The following is a 14,643-nucleotide window of genomic DNA, read 5'->3' as shown; positions in this document are numbered from 1 at the left end:
GGGGTTTGTGGGTTTTTGTGTTTTGTAATGATTCTTTCTAAGGATTAATGCGTTTATCCCAGGGCGTGGGGGGGGGGGGAGGAGGAAGAGAGGAAGGGTCTGGTGGGAGCACTGGGCTCCCTGCGGAGCAGTGCGGTCGGCATGCCGTGCCCCCCCCCGCAGGAATGGCCCCAATATCGCCGTCAATTATTAATATCCCTAATAACCAATAAATAATCAGCGGTAAGGTCTGATTGGATGGGAGGGGAGGCAGTTCGGACCACGGGAGGTGGGGCCAAGAGGCCCCGCCCCACAATCCCCGCCCCCACCTGCGGGGCGGTGCCCACCTGAGCTCCGCCCCCTTCCCCCCCCCCGCGTGTCCCGGCCCCCCCGTGTCCCGGCACCTGCTGCGCTCCGGGATGGGCGCGCTGCCGCCGGGCGCGCTGCTGCTGGGCGCACTGCTGGGTGAGCCCGGGGCTGCGTGGGAACGCGTACGGGGAGCGGCTCGGGGGGGGGGGGGGGTTCGGGGGGTGCTGAGAGCCGGGGGACAGCGGTGGGGGGGGGGGAATTAGCCGTGTCCGCGCTGTTGATGTCGCGACTCCGCCCGTCGGGTGCTCCGGGATGGGACGGTTGGGGTCCGGGGGGTCCCGCGGTACCGTCCCCCGCCCCGTGGGGTTGACCCCGCAGTGCGGACGCGCTGTGCCCGGTTCCCATCGGGGGAATTTCCCCGCCGATAATTCCCCCTCCCGCTCGGCATCGAGCGGAAAAAAATCGATGTATTTTTTTCCCGTCATCAAACCTGCCGCCCCCCCGCGCGTGTGCCGCTGCCCCCAGGCTGCTCCGCCGCGCCCCGCTCCGTCCGTGGGGTTTTTCCCTTCTTTCGCCCTATTCCTGCGGGTCGAAGGGGAGGGCTGCAGGCGCCGGGGGTGCTGCCGAGGGACACAGCCCTTCGAGTTTCCTTCGAGGAGGAGGAAACGGCCCCGAAGACAATGGGGACAATGGGTGGTGTTTCCTCCCCGGCGGGGCGCTCCCTGCCCCCCATAGGGCCGCGCTGCCGTTGTGCTATTCCGTTTTTGTTGTTATTATTAAAGAACGTTAATTGAAGGGCGGTGGGATGAGGGGCTGCTCCGTGGGGCTGATGTGTGCGGGCGTGGGGATGCGGTGCTGCGGGAAGGACCCGACTCTCCCGCTCTGAGTGCAGAAATGCGGATGAAGGGCCCAAAATCGGTGTTGGGTGCCTGCACAGAATGACGGGGCCAAACATCCCCGGAGACCTGATGGGCTCTGGGTGGGACCACGGCGAAAGAAACGATGGGGGAAAGATGGGAAGGGGGAAAGCAGAGCGGGGTGACGGGGTGACGCTGGGTCCCCACGGCCGTGTCCGTGTCCCCACGGTGGTGCTGAGCCGCAGGGGTTAAGCTGCGCGCCCGTGTCTATCTATAGCAAAGTCGCATTTTTTTCCTGATTTTGGCTCTCCAGAGGATACGGCGCTTTCTGCCCCTGGGTCGTGAGAACGGCCGCCGTGTCCGTTCCCAACGGGCGCAGCACAGCCCCTATCTGCCCGGTTATAAATAGTGCAGGGCAGGGGGGAGCAGCGCGGGCCCGGGTGGGTGCAGCGCTTCCTCGTGGGTCCCCTGACCTTTCTCGAGGCTCTCGGGGCCCTCTGTCCATCCACATTCCCTCTCTGGCACCGTTTCCGCTCCGGAGGAGCACGTTCAATCTGAGCCGTCATCTCTCGGTTTAATTTCTGTCTCGGTTTCACATGGCCAAATCGCCTTAATCCTATAGAGCGAGGGCATCGGATGCAATCCGCCTTCAGCTCATTAATTCCCGGGTGGTTAGTGGCTTATAGGGTCCTCCTGGGGGCTGTGGTTTTGGGGAGGATGCTTTTGGCATGAGGACGGTTTGGGGGCGTTGGGTGGGAGCGGGGGCATTTGGGGCTGAAGGAGTGGGATTTACCCCATGGGGCGCGGGTGCCCTCCGGGTCACGGTGCTCCATGCAGGTGCAGCCGTTCACTATGGAGCACCACCAGAGGTGTGCAGGGATTTAAAGGCTTTTTCCAAAGGAAAAAACCCGGCAGATGGGCTCAGGCAGAGGAGTGCTCCCCGGGCAGGTGCTTAGCTCAGGGCGGTTGGATGAAATCGGCGCTTTTCATCCCAAACAGCAGCCGGGCGGCCCCCAGGGAGGGCAGAGCACGGCGGGCCCGGCCCCCTCCCCGCCGTTATGCATATGCACGCCCCAAGCAGCTTAATTTTTTCGATCTGGTTAAAGCATTAGGGGATTTGCAGTGGCGAGGTGGCTAAATCTGGAGCTGATGCCAATGGCAGCGCCGTACACTGAAGGGGTCGGGGCTGCTCCCCGGGCACTGCGTCCCCAGCACAGCTCAGGCACTGGTGCTCGGATGGTGATTTCTCCTGCACTGAGGGGCTGTGGGGCAGCTCCCCAAGAAAAAGGGCGGGTTTGGATGCCAGGGTCCTCCAACAAGGCAGTGCTCACACTTAGAGGACAGCATTGCTGGGAGTGAGGACTCAAAATGAGGAGCCACGATCCCTTATCTGTCTCCGAGATTTAGAGGTGACAGAGCCACGCTGTGGGCACAGCGCTGTTGGGTCGTCAGTAGGTTTCAGAGTTAACAGCAAAGGGAGAAGGGCCCATGGTGAGCGGTGTGGGTCTGCATTTCCACAGTGATGGGCGCTGAAGTTTAGGGACATGTAAGAATACATCCACTGCGCGGGGAAAACAGACGGAGCCGGGCAAAGTGGGACAGCTCCAGGCTGGTCCTGGGGCTCGGTGGTGTAACAGCCCGATGACACAGGGCTCAGAGCTGAACTGTTTGCTCATGGCCGTGGTATCCTGTGAGTAACGACGGATGTATTCGTTGCTGTCTCTGATCTCTGAAAGATTTCAGGGCTTTATCTTGAGGCCAAGTCAATGGGATGTTCCGGGGGATGGTGCCAAGAGCACACTGCCCAAGGGCTTTGTGTCGCTCAGCCCGTTTCACCCTTCGCCCATCGCGTGTGGCTTTCGCTGTGTTTGTGCAGAGCAGGCAGATGCTGTCGGGTGAAAATACGGCGTTTCCGTGGGGTGAGGAGTGCGGGGAGCTGTCCCCAATCACTGCGTTTCGCTCCCAGCGCGCTCAGCTCTGGTGCCACCTCCCGCATCAGACCCGCAGTGCCCCCACGGGTGTGACCGTTCCCGTCCGTGGGGAACTCAGCGTTCTTATTTTGAAGCATTTTCATTTTATTTTCGCGGCTCTCTTTGCGCTGCCGCTCCGGCGCGGTTTTCCCCCCTGGGTAGGACTTAAGGTTTTAAGCGCTTAGGTCGGGTTTAGCTATTTCAGGCGCGGAGGTGTCTGCCCTCGCCCGGCCCCCGCCGTCCCCTCCGCTCCTTGGCCGGAGCCGCCCGAGGAGGGCCCGGGGGGGTCGGGCGTTATCGGCCGGAGCAGCGTTTCCTGCGCGGGGCTGCGCTCGGGAGGAGCGGATGCGCGGAGGAGGCTAAAAATACCCCCGGGCTCCGCGCTGTCATCTTCCCACCCTGGAAAGATCCTGGAGGAGTCTCAGTGTGTGGGGGGGCGAGGATTTTGGGGGGCTGCGCCGGGAGTTAACGCAGCCAGGCGGTGCCCCGGTGCCCGATTCGTTCCGTTTGCCCTTTTCCCCTTTTTGCTGCGGATCCAGAAGGTTTGCCCCGAACCGCAGCGGGGACGGAGCACAGCCCGCCGTGTTCTCCCCGCTCCAGAGCATCCCTGGGGCGGGGACGTGGGGGCAGCGGGGCCGCGCCGGGTCAGCGGTGCCGCGGGTTCCTCAGCCCCAGATGCGGACCCATTCCGGGTGCCCGACCTCGCCTGAGCAGATTATTTTCCAGCTGATCCTTTTCCGAGCAAAGCTGGGAAATAATCCCCCCCGCAGCCGGGCACCCCCTCCCCGACCCGCTCCGGTCCCCAATCCTGGCTGCGTTTTGGGGGGCGGGTGCTGGTGGGGGACACTTTGCGGGGGCTTTGTCACCAGCACCGTCAGTAATCCTCATTTAGCACCTGCGGGGGGAGCGTGAAATGCTGGGGGTGTGAAGCGGCGCGGGGTGCTGCGCTGGGGCGGCGTCGCCTGGGCGGCCCCATAAGAGATGGGATTGCAGGGGGAGCTCCATCCCAGCGCCGTGCGGAGCCTTTTTGGGGTGCGGGGGTCCATCCCCTACGCCCCCGGGTGGGGGCTGCCCATTTGTCGGCGGGGAAGCGGCCGTGGGAGGAAGGCTTTGTCCTGCATCCGGAGCGCCCTTCCCGTCGCGGGGAAGGAGGAGAGATTTCCTCCCAGCGCAGCCTCGGGGCGATAACGGGACTTTTCTTTTCCTTGCATTGGAACAGGGAGTTGTTCTAACAATTAGTGGGCCTTTGTTCTGTTGGCTTTTTTTTTTTCCTTTTCTTTTCTTTGTTTTCTGTTTTATTTTGTTTGTGTACCACTGGCACCGGGGCTGAGACGTGTCCCGTTTTCCTGCCGGGCAGGTGTCTGCTCAGCTGTGCTGGAGGTGCACGTGGGAACGGGCTCTGTCTACTCCGTGGAAGGGGAGGGGGCCGTGCTGCCCGCCTGGTACACCAGCAGCTCGCAGAAGAAGCCCTACATCAGCTGGATACTGAGGAAGACGGCTGGGGAGCACTTCCAGGTGATGGGATGGAGTGGGGGCACACGCTGAAATGCCCCCCGTGTCACCCATGGTGGTGATGCTCCGGGTACCACGATGGGGGGATGTCCGTGTTGGGGTGCCCACAGTGGGCGGATGCTCATGGTGCCCATGGAAGGGAGGTCCCTGCGATGAGGGGATGTTCATGGTGCCCATGAAGGAGAGGTGCCCAAGGCTCAGTGCTGTGGATGCTCAGAGTATGTGTGAGCATGGAGGAGGCTCATGCAGCCACGGGTGCTCCCCAGAATAAGATTTGGGGGGAATTCCCCCCCTGCAGTGCCATCCAGATTGGTATGAGCAGACATTCTCCCCCTGCAGATCCTGACGTACCTGGATGGGGAGGTGAAAGTGGAGGAGACAGAGCTGAAGCCCCGTGTGGGGTTCCTGCACCCCGTCCTCACCCACAACATCTCTCTTTTCATCAACGCCACGCGGGAGCACGACTCGGGGCAGTACATGTGCTCCGTCAACGTGGTGGATGACATCATCAGCCCGGTCAGGAGCATGGCCACAATCAACCTCACGGTGCTGGGTAAGGCCCCGCGGGGCGTCCCGCGTCCCCCGGTGCCCCCGCGCTGGCACTGACGCTGACGCGGTGCCCGCAGTGCCGCCAGCCCCCCCCGCCTGCAGGCTGAAGGGCAGCCCCACGGTGGGAGCCAACGTGACGCTGAGCTGTGCCTCCCAGAAGGGCAAACCCTCCCCCATGTACAAGTGGCAGCGCCAGGAGCCCACCAAGCAGGTCTTCTTTCCCCCCGCTCAGGGTAAGGTGGGCTGGGGGGGGCGGGAAGGTTTGGCAGGGGGAGAGGAGGAGGGCTTGGGTTTGCCCCCTTGGCTCGGTCCCTCGGCTCTGCTGAGCTTCCCCTTGACTCTGCCCGCTCCCTTCCTTGTGCAAGGGGGCGCGCAGATGTCCCCACAGCGTCACCGTTCCAAGAGGGGATGGGTTGGGTGAGCGTCCCCTGAACGCCGCCCCTCACACCAACCTCATCCTGGGGAGACACAGGGGACCCCCCCTTAACCGCCGCTGTACTGGGAGGTGTGTGGAGGGGTGGGCGGGCGACCACGGGACAGCGGTGTGATCTGTGCCCCCCAGACCGGGCCAGGGGCACCCTGAAGCTGACGAACCTCTCTCTGGACATGTCGGGCCTCTACGAGTGCGAGGCGGAGAACCGGGCGGGTTCGGCCAAGTGCAGCATCATCCTGGAGGTGCACTCAAGTGAGTATGTGTGCGCAGGGCTGGGGGGGGGCCCATCCCCGCCGCGTGATGGACGAGAGGTGAAGAACTCACCCCCCTTGCCCCCCGGTCCTGGCAGATAGCGAGGGCGCCGTCATCGCGGGCGCCGTGCTGGGCTCCGTGGGCGCGTTGGCCACCGTCGCCTTCTTCGCCCAACGGGTGATCGGATACCGGAGGAGGAAACGCGACGGGCAGGAGGAAGCGGCCAACGAGATCAAGTGAGGGCAGCCCCACGGGGCGGGCACCCCGGGGCTCCGCGGTGACGGGAGGAGGTTCCGCCTCAGTGCGGCCGTCATTAGGTTTCAGAGTTAACACGGGTTTTCCCCGCCGCTGTTGCCCCTCCCTTTGGGGGGGGGGGATCGTCTGATGATGGGATGGGGAATAGCCACACTCCCATCGACCTGTGTCACCTTCTCCCCTCTCCGCAGGGAAGATGCTGTGGCCCCCAAAACCCCCACGTGGACGCGGACCCCCCCCGCAGACACCATCTCCAAGACCAGCACCTTGTCCTCCATCATGGGCTCCCGGGACAGACCCTACGGGGCCTCCCCCCCCTCCGACACCGCCTCGATCCTCACCGCTGCTGGCAGCTACCCGGGACCCCCCCGGGCCAGGGCACCTCCCACCACCACCAATGGGGCCCCCTGGCACCCCCCGCAGCCCCTCGCCCCCCCCGGGGGGCTGCCCCCCTACAGCCTGGCGCGGGCAGGAGCCGTCCCCGTCATGGTGCCCGCGCAGAGCAGGGCCGGCTCCTTGGTGTGACCCCCCCAGAAACAGGCAGTCCCCCTCACTGCCCTGCCCACTTTTGGGGCTTTTTTTTACCCTTTTTTTCTTTTTTTTTTCTTCCTTTTTTTGTAAAGACGCCTGGAGCAGCCGGACTCGTCCTGCGGTTGTTTAATGGGTGCGGGAGGTGCCCCTGGGGGCCGCGTCTCCCCGCCAATGCCAGCGCCCCAAACCGGGGGGGACCACTTTTTTTTATTGATGGGAACGGGATATTTTTCATAAAAGAGCATTAAAAGTGTTGGGGAAGGGGTGGGCGGAGGCAGCGGGGGGAGGAGGGGGGAGAACTTTTTTTTAGTTTTGTTTTTCTTTTTGGATTAAAACACTTTTGGGTGACTTCGTGAGGGGTCGATGGCCCCGTGTCCCTGGGGTGCTGCCACGTGGCTGTGTGACACCCCGTCACGCCCACCGTGCCCCATCGCACCACGGCACTGTGCCACGGGGTCACCACTGTCCGACCTGGGCTGGCTGTCCCAGGTCCCTCGGTGGTGTCACACCCACCCAGGTGATGTCACACAGCAGCCACCAGCGCCCACCAGTGCCGGCTCCCACCCACCCGTGCCACCACACACGGGGGTGTGACATCACCACAGCCACCACGTGTCCAGCAGTGACGTCACACACGTCCGTACAATGCCACGTGTCACATCACGCTGGACGTGGCTCTGCTGGTGACAGCAGCCCGCCCGCAGTGTCACATCTCTCGCTCCCACTGAGTGACACCGCTCGGCGCCAAGGACAGCGCGGCCGCTGGCAGGGACCTTTATTGGGGCTGGGAGGGAGGGGTGGGGGACGCATGCTGGGGTGGTATGGGGAGAAGCGGGGGCTCCTCGGCGGCGGGGGGGCTCGGCAGGGGGAGTCCGGCAGGGCCTGCAAGCAAGGAGAGAGCAGAGCAGTCAGAGGTGTGCACGGGGCTCCCGCACCCTGCACCCAGCTGCACGGCCTGCTCCTGCACCTCACAGCTCGCACCCTGCTCCTGCACCCTGCTCCTGCACCCTGCACCCTGCTCCTGCACCCTGCTCCTGCACCCTGCTTGCACCCTGAACCCTGCTCCTGCACCCTGCACCCTGCTCCTGCACCCTGCTCCTGCACCCTGCTTGCACCCTGCCTGCAGCTGTCCCTGCAATTTCTGCAACTCCCTCTGCCCCGCCTGTCCCTGCCCTGTCCGTGCAGCTGCAGCACCAGGAGCCCTTGGGGTCGGGGGATCAGATCCCCACCCTGGATGCTCCAGGGTCAAAGGACTTTTGTGGGAAGCAGAACCCAGCACAGCTTGGCTGGAGCCCACACCAGGATGAGACCCCGCATGGGTCACCCAGCGAGGCAGCCCTAATGACCTCCGTAGCACTACCGAGCTCCTCAGTCCCTGCAATTTGTAGCTGCACCCCTGCTTTGTCCCCACTGAATTTTCACTGCAGCCCCGTCATATCCCAAATCCATTCCCACTACATCCTTGCAGAATCCTTACTGCAGCTCTACTTCAGCCCCGTGCACGCCCATTTCAGCCCACCTCACTGCATGCCCACTGCATCCCAAGTCCATCCCTCACCGACTTCCAAACGCATCCCTACCACAGTCCCACTGCATCCTCACTGAAATCCCTTCTGCATCCCCACTGCCCCCCCCAACATCCCCGCTTTATCAGCACAGCATCTTAGTTGCACTCCAGTCATCCCCCGCTGCATCCCAGCTGCATTCCCAAGTGCAGTCCCGATCCATTCCTATTCCATCCCAGCTGCGTCCCAAATTGCATTGCCAGTGCATCCCCATTCCATCCCAGGTCGAACCCCACTGCACCCCCTCCCCAGCCCCACTGCCCCCCCTGCAGCCTCACCCCTGCGCCCCCATCCCCACCCGTGCACGGAGCCGCGGGCAGTGGGACACCACAGCTGCTGACCCCGGGGCCGTGGGGCCGTTCCCCACTCCCCACACCCCCCCAGCACCCCCAGCCCCACAGCCCGGTGCCGTGGGCGCTTTTAAATTTCCCTTTTCCTGCCAGGAGACTGTGACACAGGCTTTTAAAAATAGCATGTGCTGAGGCGAGGCGTTTGGGGTGGTGTTGCTAAGGGAGAAATTCAATTCAAATCTAGGGCTTCGCCTTCCCCGCCGTTCCTATGCTAACTACTACGGCGCGCCCGCAGAATTAGGGCAGGCAGCGCTGCCGAGCTCCTGCGAGGAGAGCTCCACGCAGAGCCCAGCGGGACGGCTGGAGGGGGCGGGGAGCTGCGGGGCCGCGGCCGTGTGCTCCGTACCTAGTCGCCGTTGCGGAGGTCTCCGCCGCGGGTGCTGTTGGCGCACTCGGCGTCCTTGGCTTTCCGCTCCATCTCCCCCCCCTTGATCTTCTTGCGGGTCATGTGCCCGCGGAAGCTGGCCTGGATCTTGGCCGCCGCCGCGTTGGCGTCGGGGTCGTCCAGGGGGATGTCCAGGATGTCCTCATCCAGCTTCGTGCACGCTCCCTCCTGCCGGCAGCGAGGGGCGGTTATGGGGGTACGGCCTTCGGGGCGCCGGGGGTGGGCTGCGTGCGGGGGACCGTGTGTGGCTGTGGGGTGGGAGAGGTCATCCCACAAAGTACGGAGAAGAGATGGGGAAAGTGGGAGAGGTGGGGGAAGCGATCGCAGGGACACCGAGCTGGAAACGCACACCCTGCGCGCTGCATCCTCACCCCACAGTGTCCCCCTCGTGCAGGACCCCCCAGCCCGGTGCCCCACGCACAGTGCTTGGAGCCGGGGCAGTAATTCACGCCCTCACCTCTGAGGAGTGGAAACGAGTGAAAAAGAGAGGGCAAAAAGCACCCAACACCCAGCACCCCACTGCCACTGCATCGCTGCGTCACCCGCCCCGTGCTCGTGGGGACTTTGGGGAGAGTTCTGGGGGTTCTTAGGGAGAAAGGGGACGGTGACCCATGGGACAAAGCAGCCGGGGCTGATTCACACCGAGCGGTGGTCAGAGCCCGGAGGAGCTGGGACACAGCACCGACCACGGCACGCCGTGTCACTGCAAAGCACTGCTGTGGCAGTGGGGAGGGTGTCAGGAGCTTAAGTGACAGAGATGGGGGGAAATGCGATCGTTGGGGTGGAAATGTTACAGCCAGAGGGGAAATCCTATAGCCAGGGAAGGAATTCTATACACAGAGGGGAAACGCAATATCCACGGGGGGAAATTCTATATCCACGGGGACCGTTCGTACATCCGTGGGGGAAATCCTGTCCCAGGGGAGGGCTTTGCCACCCCGCAGGTGGACAGCAGTGCTGTGGTGCCAGCGGAGCAGGAAGGTTAAAAAAGGGGGAGAAGGAGAAAAAAAAGGGGAAAAGGGGGAGAAAAAGGGAGAGAGGGGAAAGCCGTGTGCTCTTCTGGCATGTGAGCTCCGTGACCCCGGGCCGGGGTTGGCTGCAGCGGTGCTCACCCAGGGGTGCAGCGGTCACCTCTTTCCAAAGGAGCCCCTTCGCCCCTCATCTGTGGGGAAGCTCCGCTCCTCCAGGGCAGCGTTTCTTTGGGGATAACGCTGAACAGGAGCAGAACGGAGCAGCATCTGGGAGCCGGGCTCGGGGAGAGGGGCTGCTGCCCACCCTGCCCGGGGGGACAAAGCTGGCAGGAGGTTTAGAGGTGCTGCCCCCGAGCACCCCACGGCCGCGGCGTTTTGGGGCGCAGCGCCCACGCTCCTGCAGCACCGCTCCCGCAGCAGCACAGCGCGCGGCGAAGGAGGCAAAGCAGCAGCACCACCCAAAAGCAAAACAACGGTAACAGCAATTAAAAGGCAGTGCAAAGCGGGAGGGTACGTACGTTGCAGCAGTCCATGGCGGTGCGGGGCTCAGCTCTCGGTGCAGGTGGCAAGTTGTGCGGAGCCGCTTGCCTACGTACTGCGCTTCCTCGGGGCGCGCGGCTCAGCCCACCTCCCCGCCGGCGCTGCTGCTCCTGCCACGATCGGGATTCAGCTTTGCAATTTTTCCCCCCCTTCTCTCTCTCTTTTTTTTTTTTTTTGCCTCCTCCAATTTCTCTCGCAGTGACTCCCCTCGCCTCCGACTCCCTCCTAACGCTTAAAGGAGCCGGCAGCCCGTGCCAGGGCTTCATGCAATATAAATCCCGCAGCACGGAAGATGCTATCAAATATTTAACGGGACGGGGCGAGCTGGGCACTGTGCCCACGGCCGAGAACAGCGGAGGAGGAGGGGGGGGGAAGAGGGGGCTGCGTTTTGTTCCCAGCAGAGCTGATTTCACTGTAGAGCTGAGGCCGGGCTGCACCAGGGTCACACACACCTGCAGCAAGGGGGGGCTGATGGGACTTTTCTGGGGGCAACGGTGAATTTTTGGGGGGTGATGATGTGACTTTTGGGGGTGATGTGGCTTTTCAGGGGTGATGCTGAGTCCTCGGGGCTTCACCCCCAGCTGTGACTTCTCAGGGGCAGAGGGAGACCTTCCTGCACCAGCTCTGACCTACTTAGCGCTGGGCCCCAAAGGAGAGCACTGATGAGGATGGTGAGGAGGGGTGGTCACGCTCACAGCAGCATCCCGCTCCCAACTTTGGGGTGTTCCCTAGCAGAACTTACAGACCCAGCCATCCTTGGGGGTGTCGTGCCAACCCCCTGGGCCACGCTGTCACTGGGGGCCATGGGGACCCCCAAAGCGGCTCAGGGGTGCAGCCGCAGCCCCCTGCATCGCCCACCTCACACGCCTCTAATCCGGGTTTGGGGTTGCTAAGCAACCACACAACTCGCCTGTGGGCTCCACACAGTGATGCTGGCTCTGGCCAGCCCCCAAAACACACTGTGCCCCCCCAGGGCCCGGTGGGGTGGGCGCCCCATCAGGCTGCCTGCAGGGCTGGCCCCGCCGCCCACCCGGGGCTCTCGCTGCAGTGCCCTTCCCACTGCTGTCAGCTGCCGTCATCGGTGCCCCCATCACCATCACAGTGGTCAGCACCTCTGTCCCGTTGTCATCACTGTCCCTGTTCCTGTCACTGACACAGTTCCCACTGTTGTTACCGACCCTGCTGCACCTCCATCACTGTTCCCATCACCACTCCCACCCCCATCACAATCCCCGTTCCCATCCCCGTCCTTTTCACCATTCCTGTGCCCATCCCCTTCATCATTCTCACCCTTGTTCCCATCCCAACCTCAACACCATCCCTATCTGTCTCCATCATCATCCTTGACACATCATTGCTTCTCTCTGTCCCCATCCCTGTCCCTATCACCATCTCTGTTCCCATTCCCAACTCTGCTTATTCATGTCCCCATCCTCTCTCATCACACTTGTCCCTGCCCCCCTACCTATCCCTGTCCTCCTCCCCATCCCTGTACCCCTTGCTGTCCCTTCCCCTTATCTCCACATCCATCCCTCGTTGCCATCCCTGCTCCCATTCCCATCTCTCCCCCTGTTCTCTCCCTGTCTATCCATCCTTGCCCCCATCTCCACGTCTCCATCCCGCCCTGAGAGGGGCTGGGGGGGTTATCCACATCCCTCGAATCCCCGCGAGCTGCTGGTGCCTGCTGTCCCCAGCAGAGCCGCTTTCAAGTCCCTGCAAATGCCACCTCTTCCCACCAGCGCGGGGAAAAAATAGCTGCGCTCTCAGCACCGATCTGCTCCCGAAAGCCTGCTCCCGCTTCCAGACCAAGGCTGCACCGCTCCGACGGTGTTTTCAGATGGGAAACCAATCCCCTTCTCTTTTTAGAGCCTCCGGATTGATCGCTGCCTCCTGGCGAGGCAGGAGGAGGCATTTCTGGGGAGCTACGCAGAGCCGGGGTGAGGGGTGCAGCAAGGGGACAGCTCCAGGAAAATCTGTGCCAACGGGAAACCTCAACTGCCGTGCAAAATGCTGGGAGCACAAACCCGCTCCCTGCCAGACCTGTAAGACCCCCCCGTGTAAGGGAGCTGGGGGGTGTTTTGGCTCTGGACCCTGAAAGCAGCTCCATCCTCAGCTCCCCAGTCCTGGCAGTCACCGGCGGCCACGAATCCCGCAGGCTGCGGAGGAGGGACGCAAAATGCCAGAACATTTCTAATCATTAGCAGCATGTTGAGCCCGTGCCAGCCTCTGCGCTCCCCTCCCCGCGCTGTTCCTCACAGGGAGGGCCCCCCAAAAACCACCCGCCCTGAGCACCGCTTTCCAGGCACTCAGCAGCCCCGAAGCATCGGCCCGGGACGCAGAGTAACGCAGATCCGTGGGATGGAGATGGGCGGTGGGACGTGCTGGGGGGCAGGGCTGGCAGCCGGGAGGCAGCGCAGGGTCGGGGCGCAGCGGTTGGCACCAGCCCTGCACGGGGTCCCCGCCAGCTGTCCCCATCCCTCCTTCCTGTTTTTCTCAGCCTGCATATGGCAGCTCCCGATGCCAGCGCTGCCAGGCGGCGCGGCTTCCTCGGAGCCGAGCCGGGGGGGACTGCGGATCCCTCCAAACGGAGCGGGCCCCGTTTTTCACCCCGCTGTCCACCTTGCAGGGCTTCGATTTCGGCCTGGATTTCACCGCCGCTTCCCAAACACATCCAGGAGGACTCACACGGAGCCCCCATTTCTGCAGAGGCACAGAGGCAGCTCAGCACCGCGTGCCTGCTCCGGGCGGGGGGCAGTGGAAGAGGAGCAATGTCACATCCCTCCTTCTCGCAGGGACGATATTAAATTCTGACAGCCTCCAGGGATGCAGGGGCCTAAATATAGAGCATTAAACACCATCTCGAGGCGTGTGCCTTCACGGAGCTTTCCCCCCCCTCTCGGTCGCTCTGGAAGGGCACGGCTCCTCTCACGGAGCTGTTAGGGGAGAGAGCTCAGGTGAGAGCCGCTAATAACAGCAGGGACCTGGGGAGGGAATTATTGGAGGCATTTTATTAAGTTCTCATTAAGCGAGTGCTTCGGCGGTAGCGTGGGAGATCGTTTCCTGTCCTGCGAGACCGCCTGGAAGGAGAATGTAGGTTTCTCAGCCGCAGATCGGCGTTCCGGGTCAGGACGTTTCCAGGCGGGGATGGGGCGGCCGCTCGGGGCTGTCCCGGCGGGGCTGTCCCGGTTACCGCGGCTCCACCACGTGCGGGAGCGCCGGGACCGCCCGGACAGCGGCACGCACCGGAGCGGGGTCACAGTGAGCGGGGGGGGCACCGCGGGGCGCAGCTCTGGGGCGGCCCCGAGCGGATCACCCCGCGCTCCCCCTCTCCCCCCGCGGCCTCCTCCGCTCCCCGGCTCTCCGCGTCCTCGGTCCTTCGGGCAGCGGAGCAACCTGGGAAGGATGGAGGCGGTGAGGGCAGGGCGGGTCCGCGCCCCGGGGATGGGCGCGGGGGTGCGGGGCGGGGGGGGGAGCCCACTCACGCTCCCTCTCAGCCAACAGCGCCTGGAAGTAGCGGGTGACGAAGCCCAGCACGTCGTGGGGCTGCGCCCTCAGCACCTCGCGGGCCATCCCCTGCAGCAGCTCCTCGAAGCCGTCGGGCAACCGCGGCGCGCTTCGTGGGCGGAGAGACGACATGGCGGCCACGCGCGAGCGAGCGGGGAGAGCGGGATTCGAACCCGGGGAGCGAGCGCCGGGAAGAGCTCCGGGGTGACCGCCAGAGGGCGCTGCCCGCGGCCCTCAGCACAACGGCCCGCGGGGTGGGGGCGATGAGAAGGGGTCGTGTGCGACCCCCGCCCTCAGCCGCGTTCCCGACCTCACTCCGTTCTTCAGCCCCAGCTCCGCTCCTACCAGCCCGCCCCGCTCGGAGCTGCGTTTCCTAGCAACGGCGAGAGCGGAGCGACGCCTGGCTGGCCCCGCCCCCTGAGTGCTGGCCCCGCCCCCTGGTCCCGCGGGTCGCGCGCCTCTAAAATTAACCGCGGTCGCGGGGGGGGTCGCACCCCGAGCCGCTCCCGCACGACTCCTCCTCCCCCCGCTCCTGCTCCGACCCATATTTGCCTTCGAGAATCTCTTTCCCCCCTTCCCCCCTCGCTGGTGCTGTTCCTCCCGGGGGATCCCGGGCTCCCCCCCCCCATCCCGGTCCCCCATCGCCCACTGCTGCCCTCACACCGGGACGAGCTGCAGGGA

General features: G+C 63.9%; 2 protein-coding genes across 2 annotated transcripts; one reads left to right on the top strand and one right to left on the bottom strand.

Moving 5' to 3' along the window:
• Nucleotides 1–363: 363 nt before the first annotated feature.
• On the top strand, nt 364–6,754 carry LOC136049992 (endothelial cell-selective adhesion molecule-like). The gene is made up of 7 exons (XM_065738619.1): nt 364–444; nt 4,473–4,630; nt 4,967–5,180; nt 5,254–5,409; nt 5,739–5,861; nt 5,959–6,097; nt 6,308–6,754. Exons 1-7 carry the CDS (start codon nt 399–401, stop codon nt 6,639–6,641), a joined length of 1,170 nt encoding a protein of 389 aa, XP_065594691.1. The 5' UTR covers nt 364–398; the 3' UTR covers nt 6,642–6,754.
• A 651-nt stretch (nt 6,755–7,405) lies between these two features.
• On the bottom strand, nt 7,406–10,723 carry NRGN (neurogranin). The gene is made up of 3 exons (XM_065738621.1): nt 10,437–10,723; nt 8,909–9,115; nt 7,406–7,529 (listed from the first exon to the last, which is right to left on the bottom strand). The coding sequence occupies exons 1-2, from the start codon at nt 10,449–10,451 to the stop codon at nt 8,909–8,911; spliced, it is 222 nt and encodes a 73-aa protein (XP_065594693.1). The 5' UTR covers nt 10,452–10,723; the 3' UTR covers nt 7,406–7,529.
• Nucleotides 10,724–14,643: the final 3,920 nt, after the last annotated feature.

Source organism: Cyrtonyx montezumae, unplaced genomic scaffold, assembly GCF_038088225.1.
Source record: "Cyrtonyx montezumae isolate F1298 unplaced genomic scaffold, pur_monq_1.0 scaffold_22, whole genome shotgun sequence".
In the NCBI taxonomy this organism is placed as follows: Eukaryota; Metazoa; Chordata; class Aves; order Galliformes; family Odontophoridae; genus Cyrtonyx; species Cyrtonyx montezumae.
This window is presented reverse-complemented; position numbering and strand designations above follow the sequence as displayed.

Bases quoted from the DNA above. Each gene is read 5' to 3' on its own strand.
- LOC136049992 (XM_065738619.1), top strand. From the start codon at position 399: ATGGGCGCGCTGCCGCCGGGCGCGCTGCTGCTGGGCGCACTGCTGG. The intron at 5,181-5,253 runs GTAAGGCCCCGC...CGGTGCCCGCAG, and splicing joins AATCAACCTCACGGTGCTGG to TGCCGCCAGCCCCCCCCGCC. The intron at 6,098-6,307 runs GTGAGGGCAGCC...CCCTCTCCGCAG, and splicing joins GAAGCGGCCAACGAGATCAA to GGAAGATGCTGTGGCCCCCA.